The sequence below is a fragment of the Podarcis muralis genome, chromosome 8 (genome assembly GCF_964188315.1).
Source record: "Podarcis muralis chromosome 8, rPodMur119.hap1.1, whole genome shotgun sequence".
In the NCBI taxonomy this organism is placed as follows: Eukaryota; Metazoa; Chordata; class Lepidosauria; order Squamata; family Lacertidae; genus Podarcis; species Podarcis muralis.
Window position 1 is genome coordinate 46,778,326 of NC_135662.1, and position 23,119 is coordinate 46,801,444.

Here is a 23,119-nt window from a genome sequence, read left to right on the forward strand (position 1 = left end):
GCCAGCACATTGAATTAAACCTGGTATCATATTGGCAACCAATCAACTCTCAGGATCATGCAATCTTGATAGTGCAGATTGTTAGGTGGCCCTAGCCTATCTGAAGCTTCTAAAACAGCTTCGGGATCTGCCATAGTTTTATAGTAATCCAACTGGAAGATTACCAGTGCATGAGTTACTGTGTCAATGCTACTCCCGTCTGCAGACTGCCACAGCTAACCAAAGAAATTATTTGTCACTGCAGTCACTTGAGCCCCCAGCAACTATGTTTTATCTAGGAGCATCCCCAGACTACATAGCTGTTCTGTCAAATGGAATGCAACTCCATCTAGAATCGGCTATTTACATCTTAAGAAATTGTATCTTGAAAGAATTATAACATTTTTTCTGTTTTACTTAGAAGTACACATCTGTTAAGCTGTCAGTATTTGTTTTTGTAGACCACTTGCTGATGAGCCAAAACATATTAAATGCAAATTAAAAGGATCTAATACAATACAAATGGGTGAAAAACTACAAGAAGAAATTGGTAAGTATTTTACTTTTTTTCTTTTATTCCGACACAAATGTAGGTGTGATGCAGCGGTACCTATTTATCTACTTACACTGGCGTGCTTTCAAACTGCTAGGTTGGCAGGAGCTGAAACAGAGCAATGGGAGCTCACTCCGTCACAGGGATTCAAACCACTGATCTTCTGATCAGCAAGCCCAAGAGGCTCAGTGATTTAGACCACAGCGCCACCCGCATCCTGGCGGGAAGGTAAACGGCGTTTCTGTGCTCTCTGGTTTCTGTCACGGTGTTCTGTTGCACCAGAAGCAGCTTAGTCATGACCCGGAAAGCTGTCTGTGGACAAATGCCAGCTCACTCAGCCTAAAAGAGAGATGAGCGCCACAGCCCCATAGTTGCCTTTGACTGGACTTAACCGTCCAGGGGTCCTTTACCTTTTACCTTTAGGTGTGATGGCATACTGTGTTCTTGTAGCAAGCTACATCAATATCATGCTCAGCAAGTGTGACAAGTTGCAGTCTTGTTGCCTCCCTTGCCTTACTCATCAGTGTCTCAGCAGACAACAGTTTCTCATGACATTTATACACACACACACACACACACACATATATATATATAGTGTACAAGTTGCATTTGTGCAAAAGGCAGTAGTTGCTGTTGCTTATATAAGATGACTGATCCACACTGGTGCATATTGTGACTCCGAGTACTCATTATCTTGGGTTACAACTTTAATCTCCTCTGCTGGTCATCCTGGCTCAGGTGGAACTCCTGCCACCTAGCACTTGAGGCAGAAACTTCTCACCTCAAGGAAATTTTAACTGGTGATGTTATTGGAAGGGATTTCAGTTTCAAGTTCCTACCTTGTTCAAAGCAGCAGCACTGGAGATCTCTTCTGCCATCCGCACTTTATGCATTAAGGCCTGCATTCAGCCTCATCTCTGGAGATCCTGGCATACCTGCCACCAGATTGGGATTGGGATTTGGCACCACCCTGGTGATTAATAGGCCACATTGCAAGCTTTTAAAATATTTAAAAAATCAAATAGGAAACTGCAGTCTTAACACCTCCCTGCTCCTTCAGCTTTTTACTTTGCCTCACAAGAAATAGTTGTTTCTTCCTGAGACTCCTGGTGTTCTTCTTTCAAGCTGGTTATTTCCTTGCTTCTTCTACTTCTTGTTGATTTTCTCTGTGTGTTTAGCTTTATCATTAGTTCTCCTTCTCAGTGCTCCTTCCCCCACTGTGGTTGTTTCCCACTCATTTTTCCTGCCTTTTTAGCCTTTAGTTCCCTTATCTGCAGCCCTACTCTATTGCCTTTTTTGCTGCCTTTAGTCACAGTATCCTCTGTATTTTACCCACTCTAAACTTTTGTTCAGTACAGCTAAAGCTTTCCAAACTGAAAGACTCCCAGTTTCCCCATGTTTATGGAGATCAGAACCAGCTGCAATTAATGCACATTCTAGCTGGCTTTACTACTTGTCTTTCCTTTACTGCATTTATTTCCGGTGTATTTATTCCTGGTGTGTGTGTTTAAATTGTGATTTTCTTTGGCATTACTCTTATTGTGATCCTCTGAGAAATTAATTATAAATTAATTTACCCCAAATTAATCTTCCCCATAACTTGATCTTCTAAGGAATTCATTGTAATTTTATTATCCCTAATCAATTTCCCCATCATTCAGTCCAGTCCTGAGCTAGTAAACCAATGAAACCCTGTCAGTTAATTCTTTCCTCTACAATCAATTTCAAGTACAATAAATGAGACCTTGCTGCTTAGCTCCATGTAACTTGGCCCAGAGCTTGGCCCACAGGTTGCTGCTTTCCATATCATCCAAAGCTTAGATAGGAAAAGAGGCAGTGGTGCACTAGTATATACAGCCATGCCCGCCAATTTGCCCACCTACTCTTTCGCCTGCCATATTGGGAATTCCAGACATGAGTTCTGCTCTGCTTTGTTGTTTGGCCATTGATCACATCAATTGGTAACGTCATTTTCGGTGGCCATATTGGGAGATTTGTTTACCATCTGGCAGCTGTCTTGAGTGGGACAACCTGGACTGGGTTTAAGGAGGAACACCTCTGGTTGCCATCTTCAGAGCATTGTTTACTTCCAGTAACCATCTTTAGAATTCTAAAATAAAATATAAATAATAACAGATGGTTTCTAATTCTTCTGTTGTTGTTTTTTTCCTTAAAGAGGTAATGATTACAGATCAGCATGGAAATCACATTCAGAACCTGACATCAACTTGTTTGGATTCCTTGAAAATAGACGGTAGTGGTCTGGATAAATCAGAACTGAGAAGTGTTTGGCAGGTATTTCTTAACACCATGTTATGTAGGATTTGCATCAGTGAAATTCATCTTATTTGGGGGGAGGGAACTTGTGTCTCTATCCCTGACACAGCTTAATAACATTCATACAACTGATAAGAGGCAAAGGGGAGTTACTACTTTCAAGCTTGTAAAGATTCTTCAAATGATTTACTTCTATTTACTTCTGTTTTCATGGCAAGTAAATAGTCACCTTTGTGGTGCTATTATTCTTGCTAGTTGGGTCTTTATCCAGAACTCAAATAGTACAAAGCTTTCATAAACTTTCTGGAATGTTGTTACCTTGAGTTGAATTCATTTACTGTTTTCTCAACTCATACTGGTTGACATGGGATATATCTAACTAAGGATAAAGATGGATCCACTTTGATTTATTATGCCATTTAAGTGTACCATATATTATGTTGCAGCATAATATAGATTCTTCACATAATATAGAAAGTGTGCAGACTCCTAGAGAGACAACCACAGCCGCACCCAGGTCAATCCTCTGCAGGCTACACTGAGTTGAGCTGTGGTTTGGCTTTGCATGTCTGTTGAATCCAGGCTCATTGCTTAGCTCTCTCCAGACTAAACATGAGCAGCAACCATGGTTCTATGTCTTAGGGCTCATGGTTTGGGTGGGATAGCTAAGCCAGAAGCCCAGGTTCAAACAACATGCTCAGTCAGAGCGTGGGAGTCTGCACACTCACATGTATGCTGCCTCCTTTACATCCCTATTATGCCGCTCAGTGGAGCTCTTCTGGGTAGTGCAGGGCCTTTTCCTGTCTGGCCTGAAGGAGGTAGCAGAACTGGTGGTAGTTTGCTGTAACTTGTTTGGAAAGCTTTTTGAGGATGAAATTGCTTGCATCCAGCTTTACTCAGCTGTTACAGCAGATGCATCTCAAGGGATGTCCAGAACACTGTCTAGTCCTGCTGTGTTGGATGAGTGTCAGTTGGTAAGGCTTGAGCAGGTGGACAAGGTGTTTAAATTGCAGAGTTGTAAGAGCAAACCCCATATGCCATAAATAGAAGCATGTCTATCCTTCCACTTGTATAATCAAATAACTTTATGAGATCAAAATCCTATTGGTTTGTTAAATGTTGTTATGTGTTTCTTTATAGGCAGATACACAAACTATTTGTGTCACAGGAATCAGGTTTAAAGCAGGTCCTCCTGGAACCAAAGAACTGTGTTTTGCTTGGCGTGAATTTTCTCATTTCTTGAGACTAAATTTAATTGCAGGACCTCCAGCTAAATTGGTGCTTGTGGACTGGACAGAGTTAGAAAACGTAAGTCTGCATCATGTAATACCAGCAATAGTCTCCATACCTCTGGGAAATAGAGAGAGGAGAGGCATGAACATAACGTTACAGCGTTTCGCTGATATTAAATACTTCTGAAACTTTAGCATGGTCTCTGGCGTGAAAGGAGACATTGAAACAAAAAGAGTAACTTGTATGAAAATAACGTTTCTGACTGGAGTTTCTCATAATTGGCTCTTCTTCATAAGTAAGCGATTGATGAAATGGCTTCTGATCACTGTATGTTTTGCAGCTAAATTACATTACACACCTAAAACGTCTCATTCCTTATATACCAAACCAATCACTGCAGCTTGCAGGAGGGGGCATCTTCAGATACCATCTTAATAGAAGGGTACATTCCACACAATGTGATAATTGGGCCTTTAGTGGGGCAGCACTTACCTCTTGAAATTCCATCCCGTTACATATTAGACAGGCATCTGTTGAAGATTTTCCTCAAAAGAGTTAAAAATCCTCCTGAGTAGAGATTTTTATCCCTGATGGATTCTGTATTGCATTTGAAATGTTTTACACACAAACACACACACACATATTTGAAATACTTTTATATATTAATCTATTCTATATGTATGTTTGTACTGTATTGTTAAATCACTTTGAAATGCTTCATAAATAAAATAAATAAATAATACTATAGGTTTAAATAGCAATAATTTTTGAACTGCTTCTAGCCTATGTCAGTGATTAATGGCAAAGAACTACAGAAGCCACTTATAGTCCAGCTGTGTGATCAGTGGAATAACCCATCTTCTGAACCTGATGTCAAAATCAACCTTTTAAAGGCTGGGAACTTAAAGGTAATTGCCTTTGAATTCATACATCTCACTGGAATATATCATTGTGCAAGACACCCAAAATAAAGAATGTTGTTAAAATGCATTCATCTGCATAGTGTCAGCACTTTATATGAGGACAAGTCCTTACCTCAGGGATCTTACAGTCTAAAATGTGACATAGAGGTGATATCCAGAGGCACTGAAAAATAGGGTAAGAATGTAGTAATTGTTGCATTAGATATTTATTCTTAATTACAATAGGGTATAGGAACTCAGTCTTGTGCTAAAAGCCCTGTGGAAAAGGTGTGTCTTGAGGGATTTGGAAGAAGTGAGCAAGAAGTCTGTATTTATAAAATACACCTCACTTTTTTAAATGCTTAGATTCCTAGCATATGTGATTGGACAATACGTTTAAAAACACATAATATATTTGGATAGATACATAACAATTTGAAAATTATTATTTTATACTGTTTTAGGGATTGAAATAAAACCCTTAGTGTATTGCTCTATGCCAGATAATCTTGGGAACTGAGTGACTACAAGCTGGCTGCTAGGTTATTCAATTTACAAAAAAGAGACATATAGTTGACAGTCCATTGGCCATGTCTGACCCACCAGTTGTCTGTCTGATGATTACAACTTCTCTTTAGCTGGAGCCACACACCAGTCTGACTCCAGGAAAAAGAGAGTAATAGCTGGAAATATAGGGGTTTGCTGCTTAATGATTATTTTAGGTTTCCCGTGGTAAATAGCATTGTAACATAGAAGTGGCACCCCTAATCCTTAAGTGTTTGCTATATGCTGGGAGGGTAAAGCATCTTAACTATGGAAATACATGGAAAACTGAAATAGAAAATTTGCTGATTTGTAATAGTTAAATCATTATCAGTGCTTCTTAGTCATTCATTAATGGGGAGAAAATCAATTTTCTTGTCAGATTATTCCTTCAAACCAGCAGCATAAAACAGATGAAAATGGCAGAGCAAATTTCGGAGTTCTTAGAATTCATGCTCCTTGGTAAGTGATTGAAAACTCTTACATTCATCAGAAAATGTTTGGAATCGTTTCCAGGCCCAATTCAAAGCGTTGGTTTTCTCCCCATATGAACCAACCCAGACCCTCCGATTATCATCAGAGGCCCTGCTTCATGGGGCCCTTCTCCACAAGAGATCTGAAGGGGGGCAACATGAGAATGGGCCTTTTCTGTGGCGACCCCATTTGGGGAATGCTGTCCCAAGGGAGGCTTGCCTGGCTCCTTCATTACATATCATTAGGCACCAGTCAAAAATGTTCCTCTTCAACCACGCCTTTGGCTGTTAGTCAATCTATGACCTTTTAAATGTGTGATGGAGGGGGTGTTATTGTTTCTTTGCTATTTTGTCATGTGTTTCTTTGTTGAAACCTGCCCTGGGATCTTCGCCTAAAGGGTGATAAAGGTAAAGGGACCCCTGACAGTTAGGTCCAGTCGCTTACAATTCTGGGGTTGCGACGCTCATCTCGCTTTATTGGCCGAGGGAACCAGCGTACAGCTTCCGGGTCATGTGGCCAGCATGACTAAGCCACTTCTGGCGAACCAGAGCAGCGCATGGAAACGCCGTTTACCTTCCCGCCCCAGCAGTACCTATTTATCTACTTGCACTTTGACATGCTTTCAAACTGCTAGGTTGGCAGGAGCAGGGACCAAGCAACGGGAGCTCACCCTGTCGCGGGGATTCGAACCACCGACTCTAGGCTCTGTGATTTAGACCACAGTGCCACCCGCATCCTTTTAAAGGGAGGTACATAAATTTAATAAATTATTACTGTTATAAAAATCAGATACCCTTAAAGCAGTGTTTCCCAACCGGTGTTCCGCGACACACTAGTGTGCCGCCGGACGTTGCCTAGTGTGCCGTGGGAGTAGTGGCGTAGCGTGGGGGGTGCCAGAGGTGCCAGTCGCACCGGGCGCAACATCTGCGGGGGGCGCGAGTCCAGAGGGAAGGGACAAGTTCCTTCCTCCGCCGGGCTCCCCGCCGCCACCGCCAGCCTTGCGCCCTAGCGCGCGCACGCCCCCCGCCGCCGCTGCGGCTGCGCTCCACTCACTGCTCGCAGGAGGAGCAGCCACTGCAGCAGCGCTGACACCGCCACCGACGCCTGGCCGGGCACGGGCAGCCTCCGCACCCCGACGCCGACGCCATCCCCTTCCCCTTTTTTTCCAGAGCTGGGGGAGGGGGAGGTTTTAAAAGGGGGTCTTGCATTGGCGATCCTGCAGCACTTTGGGCCACACGACGCGAGCGCGCAGCACGGATCAGCCACGACCCCACCCCGTGCATTTCCCGGGGAAAAGTGCTCCACGTGGGAGGCGCGTTTCCCCTTCATTCCCTCTCGTGCAAATCCTCCTTGGGTTCCCTCCCCCGTCTTTCCTCTCCCTACCTCACAAAAGCCTCACCTCGTCGCCTCCTCGCTGCCTCTCGCCTCCGCAGGAGCGTTTCCCTCCGCGGAAGAAGGAGCAGGGCGCTTTTGCAACTTTGCCTTCCCCGCCCCACCACGGAGCACATTTTCCTCGCCCCCCCCCCAACCCCCGCATGTAGAATAGAAGCCCTCCAGCCTCCACGGTGCACAAACTCTCCCCTCTGCAACGAAGCGCTTTGTTGCATATCTTTGGTGAGGTTTTTAGGCAGTCTTGGTGCACCTTAAATCAGCGCTAATTGCGCCTGGACGCAGTATTTACTTCTGAGTAGGCCCCCTTCTCTCCCCCCCCCCCCCGTAGCACCTGACGTTGCTATTCGTATCATCAGGTTTGTTTGTTGATAATTTAATTGTTTTAAAAGCATCATGCTAAAGAGCTCTCTCCCACCCCCAGACCCTTGGGCAAAACAGAAACACACACATACACAAACACAGAGATTGAGCCCTGCAGGTTTTATGAAATGAATGGATTCTGAATGCCTGTTTCAGTGGCTTGTCCGCCTTAGGCTGCTGGGCCAGACACCTGTTACACGGTGCAGTCCGTAAGCTGTGAGCGCTGCTACCTGCCGCCGAGACCACGTAACGACAGTCTTGAAAGACCTACATTGGCTCCCAGTACCTTTCCGAGCACAATTCAAAGTGTTGGTGCTGACCTTTAAAGCCCTAAGCGGTTTCGGTCCAGTATACCTGAAGTAGCGTCTCCGCCACCATCGTTCAGCCCAGACACTGAGATCCAGTGCCAAGGGCCTTCTGGCAATTCCCTCACTGTGAAAAGTGAGGTTACAGGGAACCAGGCAGAGGGCCTTCTCGGTAGTGGCGCCCGCCCTGTGGAATGCCCTCCCATCAGACATCAAAGAGATAACCATTACCTTCTATGCTGTTACTATTTTTTTATTTTTTTTTTACATAAGTAAAAAGTGACTTTTCCCCATCTGGCATGGTGGTGTGCCTCGAGATTTTTTTCATGAAACAAGTGTGCCTTTGCCCAAAAAAGGTTGGGAAACACTGCCTTAAAGGCCTGAAAGAACAGGGTGGACTTGCCTGATCCTTCTCATAAGTAGCAGCAACAGCTCTGCAGCTCTGCTCCACCTTGCGAGCCATTCCTAAAAAAAAAGTTAAAGGTGATGCAGCATGGCTTGGGAGGAAAAACTGAAGATTTGTGCACCTCAGATATGCTTCCCAGCAGTCGCCAGTCTAACCTTGAAGGCACCCAGAAAAGGACGTCCAGTGAAAAATTTAATTAACAGGAAGGTTCATCAAAGAAAAATTCTTTCAAATGCCTCAAGTCTCAAGCCAATTTAGGGTTTTATTGGCCAAGCTAGGCACCTTGAATTGAGTAAATATGTTTTGACCCAGACATAATGCATGTATAGCTATCGGTTCCAGTTAAAAGTGTGATGATTGCATTCTGCACCAGTTGCAGTTTTCAGACAGTCTTCAAGTGCCTCTTCACTCTCCATGAAGAAATAGCCTTCTCCTACACCCAACTCTCATTGGAGGCACAGGTGCCCTTGGCAACTAAGAGTCCCTTTCACCAGCTCTGGCTGGTGTGGCTGTTTCTGAATTACTGCAATGTGCTCTGTGTGGGGCTACTCTTGAGGTCTTACTATTTTATTTATTAAATTTCTGTATCTCCCTTCATCTGAAGATCACAGAGCAGTGTATAATATAAAAACACAAAAATACATACCATAATAACAAACAAAAAACAATACCACCCCCACACAGTTTAAAAGGCCATAGTTTGTTTTAATTAGCCAACGGCCTGGGAGAAGATATTGTTTTTGCCTGGCACATAAAGATACATAATGAGGGTGCCATTATCTGAACTGAGTTTCATATATTTTCCCCTCTTAAAACCCATTACTGACTCTAGGCACTTGTTCAAAATGTACATGGCTACACCTAGATCCAATGAAAATGAAAAGTGTAATCCACATATTTATAGCATTCAGTTCTAAATCTGTGAACAACCTCTCCCATTGGCTTCATACAGATGTAGTGGAAAATCTATACTTTTTTTTAGGTTTGTTGAAACTTTTTGGACAAAGAGGTATATTGGAGTTTAACCACGATTTTATTTTGCAGGGGAGAGCATACATTGCAATTTAAAGCCACATACAACAAGAACACACTAAACTGTCCAGTAATCAGATTAAATGTTCAGCCTGACCCCGAGAGACCTGTACGTTTGAATGTCAAGTATGACACGAATGCTACCCTTGTAGCTGGAAACACCTTTCCTGGTGAGTTTTTGTTTATGACATTTTAATCTAACCATATGTAAGGTCTTCACCATTTTTAGTTTTGTAACTGTCAGGACTGGCCATAGCTATATATAGCTTGGTAAAGTGTAACATTCATGTATAAAATGGCTTTAGAACTCATTTTGTGAAGACCTGTCTACAAATTCAGCATGCCCTTGCCTAAGTTGCTGTGATGTTACATTTTCATAATTATTTAATTGCTGAAGCATTTACGTGGAGCACTAAGATCAATGGTTTATAGCAGTCGTTAGTAACATCTCTGGTATGTAACAGTTAATCATTTTCAGGAAATGGATCTAAGCGTCTTGCAGGTTTTCACTTGCATGCCTGTCTTGGAAAGAGCTGGAATTCAGTGGTAGAGTACATGCATTGTATGCAGAATGTTCAGCCCCTGGCTCCTCTTAAGTTTTGCTGAGAAAGACAGCTGTCTGGAATCTGAGCCTCTGTCAGTCAGTGTAAGACAGTACTGAACTAGATGGGACCAGTGATCTGGCTTGGTATAAGATAGCTTCCTAATATTTCAGAACATTTTAATTTTGAAATGTAAAACAGAACTTTAGCGAGAAAGATTCATATGCTTTTTTCTCCCCACAGATTTCATTATTAGTGTTATTTCTGAAGCTGATAACATTATTAAAAATATAAGCCCAGGAATAATTTATATGAAAATGTGGGAAGGTAGTAGAACTGTACCTCAAAATGTAAGTAAAATTCTCTACCTTTTAGCTACTGAGCCAGGTTCAAGGTCTTGCTGTTGACATTTAAAGCCCCAAGCAACTTTCAAAGACTTGATATGATTACCCAAGCTTTCCTGGACTCCTAATTTTTAAATTCTCCTTTCATGCACTGCTCATTTTAATCTATCTATACATATTATTATGTTTTTACTTTATTATTTAAAAGTCTTGTTTGAATAATGTTGCATTTTTACATGAATTGTTATTGATTTTTTAAAATCTGATTATTATGTAAACGGCTTAGTTTTTTTATAGATATACAGTGCATATTTTATAAATAACTGTTAATATATGAAAGAGTGGAGCAAATGGCTTACACGAGCGCCACATTGGTGCTGTTTTAAATAGTTATACATGGCAGCTATTTAAACTCAGCATATGGGGATTGGATATCTCCCCTATGTCACTGAAGATATTTAAGAATCAAAGAATATGGTAATACAGTGAACCATTCCACTTGAACTGATCTTCCATGTATTATTAACCACATAATGGTAGCAATTTTATGCTGCTCCAACATGGCAACCATATCATGTCAGCCAGTCTTGTTGTTTGGAGGGCTTAACTTCTATTCCTTTTGTGAGGCTGTGGGGTTTAATCCAGAGTGGTGTTAAGTAACAAGTCCTGTCGGTGCAAGGATTTCAGCTTGTATGACAGAACTTCCTCAGGGCAGGGCAGATTTGGAGAGGGCACAGACCACATGCAGGGCAAGTGAAGGCGTCCCGTTGTGCAAGCTGAAATCCCTGTGCTGTTGGGATGTATCAATTTGAATACCACCTATGATCTATTGAAAGCGTGTTTTTGATAGTAAAAGGACCAAATGGCAGAAATCAATGAATTTCGTAGTACAGTAGAAGGAGAGTGAAGGATTGAGGAAACCCACACAATAACATCTTTACTTAGTTAATGAAGTGCCTTTCTTTAAAGCCCAGTTTTATTTATTCTGCTTGTCTACTTCATATTTAACAAAGTTATCTTTAAAATTATACATATATGATCCCTTGTAATTTCTTTTTAAGGTTACAACGTATGTCTGTACCAAAACAAATGATGACGACAGTAGCTTTTTTTACTTCAGGTAAATAAATTCGGTAGGGCTCTAAATGGTTTTGTCATAGCTTAGAAGAAGCAAAATGTCAAAGGTTAATACTGTAGTTACTTTATCACAGAAGGCAGTGTAGTAGCTGTGTAGAAATAATCTTTTAACATGTGTTTACTGGGACAGGATTTGTTCTATATACAGTGTAAAAATTTCCTGCGTGTTTGGGGTTATGTAAACAGTGACATTTCAACTACAGTGGTACCTCGAGTTACAATCATCTCAGGTTACAAACGCTTCAGGTTACAAACTCCGCTAAACCTGGAAGAGTTACTTTGAGTTAAGAACTTTGCCCCAGGATGAGAATGGAAATCGTGTGCCGGCGGCACAGTGGCAGCAAGAGGCCCCATTAGCGAAAGCACGCCTCTAGTTAAGAACAGTTTCAGGTTAAGAACGGACCTCCAGAATGAATTAAATTTGTAACTAGAGGTACCACTGTACTAAGTATCCATTGGTGGCTGGTAGTTGTCACTTAACTAGTTGCATAAGACTGGTCTGGGAAAAGCTGGGTTCTTTTTAAACTGAGTTAGATTGCAAAATTTCACTTCTGATTGGCTTGCTGGATAGAAATTCTTTGTCACTCATTGGGTAGGGCAAGTGTTCTGATGGGGGTGTAGAATTTTGAGCCACTCAAATCTAATTGGTTGAAGGGTGGGCTGGCTAGAACATAAGGAGGCTAATTTTGACTGTCCAGGGGGAAAGCATGACTGTCTGAGGCTGCTGGCCAGAAGAGGAAAGGCAGAAGGAAGTCTGGAGTTGAAGCAGGTGGAAGCCAGGCAAGTAGCTATTGAATATATTGTTAGGAAGAGGCTTGGAAATACAGTCTTCCCCCAAAAGAGCTAAATTACTAAATTAAGTCAAAGATTGAAAGGGAAGCCATCAAAGGCCAGTAAGCAGGAGTGGAGCAAGGAGCTACTGGAGCCAACCAGAGAGAGAACTGCCTGAAAGCCTGGCTTAGAGAAAACCAGCAGAAGTCCTCTATACCTGATGGTGAGACTGACTGATATGGGGAGAAATGACTAAATGTACCGGTAATTGGTATATGAGTTCGATAGGTAAAGGAACTAAGTTTTTACAAGCCAGTCTTATGTAAGCTTCTGTATTAGCAAGTAACTGCCATTTATAATAAGAGTAACCCTATAAAAGCAAATATAAGCCTTAAAGAAACGGTAACCAATTTAAATATAGTATTCACCTTCAATCAATCTCTTTATTCTGTGAACCGCCCTGTACCTGGAGGTCTCAAGGCAGTTCACAGAATATAAATTCAATAATAATAATAATTTATTGTTATAGTCAGAATTTACCTTGTTTTCCTTTATAGTTAATAATAAAGGACAACAAAATGAATCTGCTGCTTTGTACCTTGTCTAAAGTAACACAGCTACTGTGTTATAAATCAAGGTTTTTGTAAATGCCATAGTAAAGATATAGGGGGGCAACAGTTACAGGATTTGAAATATAATCACAGAGGTGGGAATAAAATAGGAACCCCTTCACACCACCAGCGAATAAGCAGTTGTAAATAGAAGCGGGTTTTCCACATGTAAAATGGGGTGGCTCTCCGCAGTAGCAAATACCTTACTAAGCTAAGGATTATCTGAATTTTTTACTGCACTGTTTAGTTTTCAAAATGCAATGTTCATCTTTTGCAATGAACAAAATAAGGGCTAAGTATTAAAATATTGCAAAAAGGTTGAAGCCAAATGCAACCAGAATGAGGTTGTGTTGATAAAAAATGTCAAATCCAGAATGTAGCGATTCTTTCAACTTAGCTCTCTGCTGAATGCCTGTGTTAAGCATATCACTAATCTAGAATGTTGGAGAAAAAGTTGAGGGGTTTGCATGCGTTTAACTAAGATAATTTTTGTTACAGCATATGACAAGGCAACTACATTTATAGTCTGTATTTATAGTCTTCAAATACAATGGTACCTCTGGTTGCGAACGGGATCCGTTCCGGAGGTCTGTTCGCAACATGAAAAGAACGCAGCCCGCAGTGGCACGTGTGCGCACACGCGGGTTGCGATTCGTCTCTTCTGCACATGCGCGTGACGTCATTTTGCGTGTCTGCGCATGCGCGAGTGGCAAAACCCGGAAGTAACCCTTTCCAGTACTTCCGGGTCACTGCGGGACGTAACCTGAAAGAACGTAACATGAAGCGGATGTAACATGAGGTATGACTGTATAGGAATTAATTTTTTGCGTATTAGTAATTAGAATAAGATATATGAGGGGAAAATATATTACTTAGAAGAAACTTTGGGTTAGATTCAGGTGTCTTTCCTTCAACAAGATTTACTTGCATTGAAAGAATGAAACATTTGGTTCAGCTCATAAAATGTATCCTCATTTAATAGAGAGGTGGGTTTGTGTTAGAAAATATAAATATTGAAAGTTTTACTTTGTTACTAAAATCCTGATATTTGCAATTTAGGCAAAAAATGGTTCCAGAGAAAGTGGGCACCTACAGCATCCAGTTTGCATTTGCCATTGACAAAATAAACATTCTTAACAGCGAACAGGTTTGCTTTTGAAATAACAGTTATAAAATAAAATGCTGTAATTTGCTGTAGACATTTTTCTTATTTTATCTCATAAGATTTGAATGAGTTACAAGCTAATTTATGTTGATGTTTTGAATAACCTGTTCAACTTGTCTGACCTTTACTACTTTCTTAGAAATAAAAAGGCCTTTCCCTGAAGTATTTCCTTCTCTCGCATGAACCTACCAATCGGTTAAAATCATTAAAACATCATACAACAATAAAATAATAGAATACAGAATAAATGGCCAACACTGAGTCAAGCCAATTCTCTAAAAACACTTGGTGAAACAAACATTTTTAGCAGGTGACAAAATATCAAAAGTCTAGGTACTTGTCTGTTTTCAAAGGAGCAGAGTCTTCCAAAGAGCTAGTGCTATTCATAAGTCTATTCATAAGGAACTCATCTATCCACTTAAAATGATAGTCCCTGAATAACCACTCATATGCAGACAAATTCGACAGAACTTAAAGGGACATTTTTTTTCCTGCCCACCCCCAATTTCCTGCTCAAATATATACACACGGAGATCCCTCTTTCTCCATTTGGAGGCACCCAGAAAGAAACAGTCTAAACACTGCTGCCACCCAGAAATCATGCTGTCGTGCAAGGGACCCCAAGGGTCATCTAGTTCAACCCCCTGCAGTTCAGGAATCCTGTCCACAGCCATCCCTGGGTGGACCCGAACCACCAACCTTCTGGTTAACAGCCAGACACACTGACCCGTAGCACCACCTGAGACGGATGCCGACAATAGAAGAATCGCTCCACTTTTCCATTTTTAAAACTTGCTCTCTGGCACTACTGTTTTCTCTGTTGCTGGGTTTACTAGATTGATGCTGCTTTTAATTTGCTTTTGATTTCCATGTTGTACTTTATATTTTTGGGGGTTTAAAAAAATGCACCACCTAGAGAACTATCTATAATGGGCATTCTATAGTGCTTGACTAGATCAAGCCCAATTTTTTCAATGAATGAGGCAAGTCCTGATTCAAAAGTACCTGGCCTTCCTCTGTATGTTTTTGCTCTACCACTGTCATATGGAACAGTGGTGGAGAAGAGAGTAGTACAGCATTTTAGGAAATACTTGTGACAACAGCAGCTACTTCTTTTCCACAATTCCTTGTTGTGCAGTTCATATAAAGGTCCACAGGGATGGGCTAATTAGTAGCATTAATACTTTCTTGAATGCATTATATAAAGCTGCAATGAATAAGCACAAATCCAGAAATAGATGTAGTGTGGCCCAACTCATACAAGTTTTGAAGTGTGATTTCCACTTTTGTGTAGTCGGGGTCTTCAGTGATAGCAGTGTAGGAACTATCCAGTGGCTGTCAGTTGCAGTTGTTAAAACTACAGCATGGGCCCATCTGTATGGAAGCAAAACACACAAGAAGAATACATATGAATTGGAAACTTAGTATTCTACAATTAAGGTTGTTTCTATTCTTGATTTGCCTTAAAAGACATGCTTCAGTCCTTGTTGACCGCCTTTAAGACTGTGAACTGAGTATTGTGATGATCTTTTCCTCAGATTGTTTTTGAAGTGGAGCCTAATGAACCAACACAGCTGATGCCAAGAATTTTGCCAAATACTCCTACCGTTTCTAATGCTCAGAGTGTTGGCAGTCGGACCCTTGTCAAAGACTTGACTCTCGTTATTATGGTAATTAAGTAGGATTGTATGTAATAAAATGACTTAAAATGGAATGGATTTCACTTTTTAAGAAAGGTATATTGAAGCTGGATAAAATAGACATTGGTTCTCTTATTTCCTGCTTTACAATCAATATTTTGAAAAAAGTGGATTTTAAGTTCCATCTGATTGTTTGGCCATATAGCTATATAGAGAGGCTTAAAGGGCCTCAGTTGGTCCCTTGGCCTGAGGGTCACCCCACATGTAAACAGTTAACTTGTACTTTATTTATCATTTCCATTAAGGTTGGCAGCCCATTACTTGTATTTTGTTTTAGGAAAAACCTTAAATTTTATCCTGGGTTATTCCAGCAATTGCTCTTTATAAGATTCTGTCTAATTAAATTGTAAGGTGGAAGTTTAGTCTTCTGGGCTTTAGTCTTCGTGATTAGGCGTGCTGAGACTGAAAAACCTGGAATTTATTCCACTTGAAAAGTAAGATATGAGATATATGGAGCCTATTCCCAGTATTCAACAGCAGTAATCCATAATCTTAATTACAAAGGGTGATTCTCATCTAATTCACACTCAGAGTAGACCCATTGATTTCAAAGGTCTCCTCTGAATATGACTATCAGTGAATATAACTCAAAGGCTTTTGATTATTGCCTTATACAAATGTGAGGGCGATCTGGCTGCGACATCTGTCACCCCATTGATCGCCAGGGTTGATTTGGCTGATCTGGCTGGCTAGGCGGGTTTCCCCTTCCTCCCTCACCGCTCCATGTGCGTCCCTCCCGAAGCTGCGCGCTCGGTGGAAGAGGACGACCATCCCAGATAGAAGGAGTGTACCGTTCTTCGGTCAAGGGTATACGATAGCTGCGCTCCCCTGCTAGAACCTCCAAACAAGCCTTATACAAATGAATAATCTGGTCAGGGCAAATACAACAGGCTCGCTAAAACACACACCCAAGCCTCCATTTTTCATGTTAATTGATATTAATATTGATACAGGCATGTAAACCTTTATGGTGGGGGTGGGCACACATTTCTCCATTACTGCTGTTTAACTAAATTCCCCCAAGTTAATGCTGCAATTGAGTGACAATATAAAAAAGCATTTCAAAGTCCCACTTCACTCTTCCCAGGGTTTTTTTTTTCTTTTGAAAAGATCTTGGGTGGTTTTCAACTAAGTTTTACCTGGAGTAGAGCCATTAAAATTAATGAACATGACTTAGTTAGGTTTATTCATTTACCTTGTGGGATACTGGGGCCAATGGTTTGGGCTGTTCCTCAGCACGTGATCGCAGGCAGGAGTGATTTGATTGATTTCAGTGGGTCTACACTTTGAGTAAAACTAGGTTGAAATGCCCAACTGCATTTTGAGCTCAAGATAGTGCAGTTTGCAGGAAATGGGGCTGTAAACTTCCGAAGAGTTCTGGAAACAAAAAGGGCACACAAACAAAATATGTGCGCATACTCCAACCTCAAAATACATGTTATGGGCAGGGGACACAACTCTAATATCTTCTTAATTTTAAGGATGAATACAAAAACTGCACTGGCAATGACTTGGATGGGAAAATCATAGCTAAAATTCGAAGTTCAACTGATAAAGTTAAGGACATCCCCCTGTTTCAGGGTAAAACAGATACAGTTGAGTTTCCATTTCACAGAGGAATTGTTGAAATTGAGGTGAGTCTTCTAAACATAATTGTAATGTAAGTTTAGAGGTAATATTCCTAAAACCGAAAGCAGCCATGTATTCTCTTGCACATGTGTCACTTTTCCTTACATTTTTCATTTAGTTTTTCCTGTGTTTTAAGAAACTTTAGATACTAATGGGCATGATCCAGAGAAAATAAGTAAATTTATAGCACAGTCCTATATATATATATATCTACCAAAATTCTCACAGAGTTCAACAGTGCTTACTCCCAGGAAAAGGTTATAGGATGGCAGGTTTAAGTCCTGTTTATTACATTCAAAGAGTTAAACCTATAAAGCTTATTGAAATCAATGGTTTCTTTCAATCATGTTCAGTATTTACAAACTGGCACCCATTATATTTTAGTGCTTATTGATGAGAAGTGATTCTTTTTTTTTTTCTTATGACAAGCTCTGATCCCTTGGGATCTACTGTCTGCTTCCATGGTAATAGCAGTAACTTTAACTCCACATTGGGAGTTGAATGTTTTGTTTTACTACGTATTATTCATTTCGGTTCTCTCCATGCTGCCTTTTGTACTATTTTTAAGTATAGAATAATGAATAAAAGCTTACCAAGAGAACATACAAGGTATAGATATATTTCTAAATTGAAGCTGCATTTTATATCTTACATTACAAGGTAAGCTAGATCAATGGTACATATAACCTTTTAACCTTGAAAAAATACTTTTTGCTAAAAATGTTCTGTTAGTATATGTCAGAATTAATATGGAATGAAAGTATAGCTAATTTTTGCACAAATATTTTTATATACAGCAATCTGAAATCAATGATAAAAATATATGTCTGTTTTTCTTCAGGATCTTGTGCTGGCAGAAAATAGTCCAGGGAGAGATAGTACTGAATATATTCTTGTATTTGAGCCAGATATACCCATTTTGAATCGACGTTTGGAACCTTATTGTCTCCCTTTTATGTTTTATGATGGTGAGTTTCAAATGTTTCTAATTTTTACTTTCTAAAATGTAATGTGTATTTTCCACAATGCTTTTAAATCTTTTTTTCTTGCATTCTTTCAAGTATCAATGCAACGTTTCATTTTGTACTTGGTCTTTTCCCAAAATACCCACAAAGTAGAATGGATTAAATTGCAATTTTTTTTGTTTAGGTTATAAGAAACAACAGCAGATGGCCACACTTTCAAAAGAGAGAGACGAGCTTTCTAAGTCAATAACTGCATACAGAGATACGTTTGACACCACTAATCAGCTTCTAACTGAAATGAAGCGTAAGTAACATACAAATACTGTTTTCATTTGAATGTATTTTTCATTGTTACAGACCAAGAGTTGCTAGCCTTTAGCACTTCATCTGTTGCTGAATTACAACTCCTGTCGGTCCCTGCTAGCTTTACCAATGGTGAGGGATGATGAGAATTATAGTTTAGCAGCATCTGCAGGGCCACAGATTAGTAAAGTTGCCATGTATTTTTATATGTGCTACTCCTTTTCAATAGTGCTTAAGTATAGTTTTGGATTGTGCAAATTAAAATAGGTCCAGATATCAAGCCTTTTTGAATACATCTCTTGTTTTCGCATCAGTCATCTAATGTCGCAATGACATCAGGTGGTTGACATTGTCACAGGTGAGGGGAGATTGTCAGGCGTGTTGTGATGCACGGCACAACAGGGCTGAGCTAGCTTTGCAAGCTCTGCACTTGGTGTTTAGGAAACAATGAGCACAGGATTTGGACTGAGCTATGATGTACTGGTTCACAATATACAGCCACTCCCTGTGAGTAATTTCTTCATCCAGTAGTATACACAGCTATTTGGTGTGAATTGAGCTGTACGCATAGATCTCATTCGCACATTACCTTTAATCACAGTTGAAATAAACTGTGCTTTAATGTGAATGAGCAGAATGCTGGTGCACAACGCTACTGAGATCACAGATGCTTTGCACCTGCCCTGCTCCTGTTGCAGCCATTCTACCAGAAACAAGCCACAATCTGGTCTGCTTGTTGTCAAAATCTAGACTCATGGCCTGTTTGTCTTCTTGACTTCCTCTTGTGAGTTGTTTGGAGAAAAAGGAACTATGAGTCCCAGTTCAGATGACAAGATGAACCAGACCATGGCCTATTTCCTGGTAACACAGTAGGAACAGGGCAGGAGCAAACCGTCTCCGATTTCAGCATCCTGCACCAACCAGCATGCCACTTCACATTAAACCAAGAGTGACTATAGGTATGTGGTACGTGGACCAGACCATAGTGTGCTGAGAGCTGATTTTGTGACTGCAGCCGATGATAAAAGAACACAGCTGCAATCATGGAGATCATTCTGATTGCTCGCTGTATGTATTGCGGATCTTTCTTTCTGTGGCCATGTATTCTTGTGTAGACATTCAGAAGAGTGATTTGACCCCAGAATCATTTGATAATTCTTAGCTGAGTGCATAAACTATCACCACTGAAAGTATTAAGCTTGAGATGGTATCAGACATTTGTCTGTGCCTGCTCTGATTTATTATTATTATTATTATTATTATTATTATTATTATTATTACTATTATTATTATTATTATTATTATTATTATTATTATTATTATTTTGCACATGTGAATCAACAGTTGATGTTAATTTGGTGGACGATGAGACCAATGGCGTGGGTGGTTCCTCACCACATGACAGCGTTAATGTGGTGTGACCTGTGTGAACTTAACCTCAGACCAGCCTTAACTAATTTTTACTAATTCAACACATTGTTTCAGGTCAAGTTCAGGAGGCTGAAACAAGAGAGGCTCAGCTGAAGGATAAACTGAAAAGACTTCGGATTGATATACCTCAGACTAACGTTGTACGGCTTTTTTCATTTTCTTTCATTTTTATCCATCAAGATATCTAACAAAATCCTAGTGAGGACAAGTAGAGTATGACTTCAGGAAAGGCTTACACAAAAGTATCCATAGCATACAGTTCTTAGCCTCATGCCTAGATAGATGACCCTACAAATTTCTCGCAAGGTTTAAATAGAAGCAAGACTTACAGTTTCATTAATACTTTCGTTTCCACTTAAGGTTTCTTTTTCTCAAGATTGTCACAGCCATTGTTAAAACTTTTCCAAGCCCCCATTTTCAGTCTTCTCCTGTCCTTATCAAGCGTATAAAGGGGCAACATGGTCTCTTACTCACTGATGCCCCTTTTATTACAATCTGCCAATCGTATGGAACTATCTTGAAATTGTATCTTCATGGTGACTATTTGGTATGACTCTTGGTTTTTATCTAGTGACTCACCTTTGGGATTGGGGTATCAGTTCATGTCACCACCAGTCCTATTTTTCTAGAAAAAGAAGTGCCAGAACTCACCATGAATGCCTCCCTTGTTCTATTATAATGGCAATGGCGCCCACCTGAGAGGTGCTGGAACTGAGTTCCGGCTAATTCCAGCTGGGGGAAAAACCCTAGTCACTACAAATTATAAGACTGTTTTGTGAGAACATGGAGACACAGTGCATATCAGGAACTGAGCCATGCTGAATCTCACCACATGAAGAAACTACAACCCAGGTGCAATTTCAGGTGACCTCCATATGGCAGCTGCTTCACATGAAGTGATCCTGAATTTGTGAGAGAGCGCACACTCATTGTTCAGGAAAAGTAGAATGTAAGTTGCCTGTCTTAGGAGCCCATTAGTTAGCAGTCTGCCAGCTGATAGCCAGGTAACTTTCAGATTCTACTATTTGGTTCAAATGAGCAGTGTTTTGAAGCAAAGCTTCTAATCTGCATCTACAGTGTAATCTTGTGCATATCTACTCAGAAGTCAGTTCCTTTGACTACAGATATTTAGTCATGTTAGTTTGCCATAGTCGAAACAAAATAAAAAAAATCCTTCCAGTAGCACCTTAGAGACCAACTAAGTTTGTTATTGGTATGAGCTTTCGTGCGCATGCACACTTCTTCAGATACCATTGACTATAGTTTGGCCTACTCCCATGTAAGTGTGCATAAAGTTGCAATGTCAAACTATTGTCTGTTGGATACAGCTTTTTACATCAAGAACAGAAAAATCCTAACTTCATTTTGAGATGTTTAAGTGTGATAAATTCACCTTCTTACTTAAAATTCAAATCAGAAAACGAATAGGTTATATCCAGTTGGCGCACCTTCACTGATCCAGGTGAATCTTCTGTCATTGTAACATTGATCAAGGGGACTTTAGGGAGGAGGGGAAATTGCTGAAGATCACATTTATGTCTGTTCTTTGACAGAAGGCTCTGCTTAAATCAAAGAGCTATCTGTGAGTGGAGGGATACCAGCTAGATACAATGCAAAGTACTGTATTTACTCGAATGTAATGTGCCATCAAATCTAATGTGGACCTTGATTTTCAAAACCTTGAAACCAAAAAAGTATTTGGTGGTGAATGTAAATGCACCATCAAATCCAATGTGCACCCTAATTTTCACGGCGTAATTTGGCCAAAAAAGGTATGCATTACATTTGAGTAAATATGGTATTTAATAATGCTTCATATGCAAATAATCTACTCTGTTCATGTTGAATATAAAACTAAACCATGAAGAATAGTTTGTTTAACCATACTGTGCACACAACTCAAGCTCTTTTGCTTTACGACTCCCTTAGTTCATACAGACTAGAGCCACTAGCTCAACATTACATCAAAATCAGTACTTGTGATTTATTTTACTTGATGGTGCATACCTTCAGTAAAGAATTTATCTTAATTTTCAGCTGCACTTTGCTTGTTCTCTACTAAAAGAGAAAATCTCTGAGCGGGAAGGAATAATGAAACAACCTAGAAGAACATGCACATGTTCTGATTATCCCAAAGACAAAGATGTTTTGGGCAAGGTGAGTTTTGTCTTAATTTTTTATAAGAGCATCTAATTTTTTAAAAAAACCTAGTCCTCTAGGATACCATACACTGTTCTCTCTTTTCATTACACATGAAATGGTGGTGTGAAGATAAGATAGTGGGTAAGAAAAATTAAAAATAAGAAAAATATTAGTTCTTAGGACGTTCTGTAGTACTTTCCCCACATTTTCCCCTATCATTATCTTTATTATGTATACTAGCAGTATGCAGTATAACATAATAGTGTGAGCTACATGTTTTTCTCTTTTTACAATGAACCCAGAAATGAATAAATTTTATCTATATCTATATATAGTTTCTCTATTTCAGATAGGACTAGGTCTTTTACATAGCCAACTAATCCAATGGTTGAATCTACTGGTAGTTTGTATCCCATTATTTCTTCAGTTTTGTTTAGTATACTTGTCAAAAAGGGTCATTTTAGGGCAAAACCAAAAAATACAACCTATGTTATATTTTATATTTTTATTTTTTTACAATATTGCCAGCACTAGAGAACTGTAATTGGGGCCTGTCTGTTATAGCAGATGAGAATGGAAAAGGTGAATAAAACTTCCATAAGGGCACTTGTTAATATTACCCCAGGAAGCCAGTAACACTGCAAAGGAACCATCTCGTTTCTTCCTTAACTTCTCCTGTCATGTCACACTGATGGATAGTGCATGCATAACTGTGTCTTTGTGCACAGCTACTTCCATGTCCAGCTTCTTGTCTCACCTTTCCTGGCTACAACAAAAATTCTCCAAAAGGCGGTATCTTTGTGATTTCCTGTAGGCTTGAAGCCTAGCAAAAATATCAATGTCTTGACTTTCTAACTAGACTGAGGGCACAGGGAATCTATATTTTTCCTCCCATCAAGGGAAAAAACCTCATCCTTTCAAAT

General features: G+C 40.0%; 1 protein-coding gene across 6 annotated transcripts in view; it reads left to right on the forward strand.

Annotated features, from left to right (window-relative positions):
- SMCHD1 (structural maintenance of chromosomes flexible hinge domain containing 1) overlaps positions 1–23,119 on the forward strand; it is a 64,376-nt gene that overhangs the window by 33,418 nt on the left and 7,839 nt on the right. For all 6 annotated transcript variants that reach the window (XR_013393951.1, XM_077933116.1, XM_077933115.1 and 3 more), the window contains 15 exons: positions 441–529; positions 2,709–2,827; positions 3,950–4,117; positions 4,825–4,950; positions 5,870–5,949; positions 9,469–9,626; positions 10,242–10,348; positions 11,404–11,462; positions 13,921–14,008; positions 15,565–15,696; positions 17,208–17,360; positions 18,197–18,323; positions 18,505–18,624; positions 20,109–20,194; positions 22,092–22,211. Coding sequence is in view for 5 of the 6 variants with exons in the window: in XM_077933116.1 (XP_077789242.1) it covers positions 441–529; positions 2,709–2,827; positions 3,950–4,117; positions 4,825–4,950; positions 5,870–5,949; positions 9,469–9,626; positions 10,242–10,348; positions 11,404–11,462; positions 13,921–14,008; positions 15,565–15,696; positions 17,208–17,360; positions 18,197–18,323; positions 18,505–18,624; positions 20,109–20,194; positions 22,092–22,211 (1,732 nt within the window). In the remaining variant the exon portion in view is untranslated. The remainder of the gene's footprint in view (positions 1–440; positions 530–2,708; positions 2,828–3,949; positions 4,118–4,824; positions 4,951–5,869; positions 5,950–9,468; positions 9,627–10,241; positions 10,349–11,403; positions 11,463–13,920; positions 14,009–15,564; positions 15,697–17,207; positions 17,361–18,196; positions 18,324–18,504; positions 18,625–20,108; positions 20,195–22,091; positions 22,212–23,119) is intronic.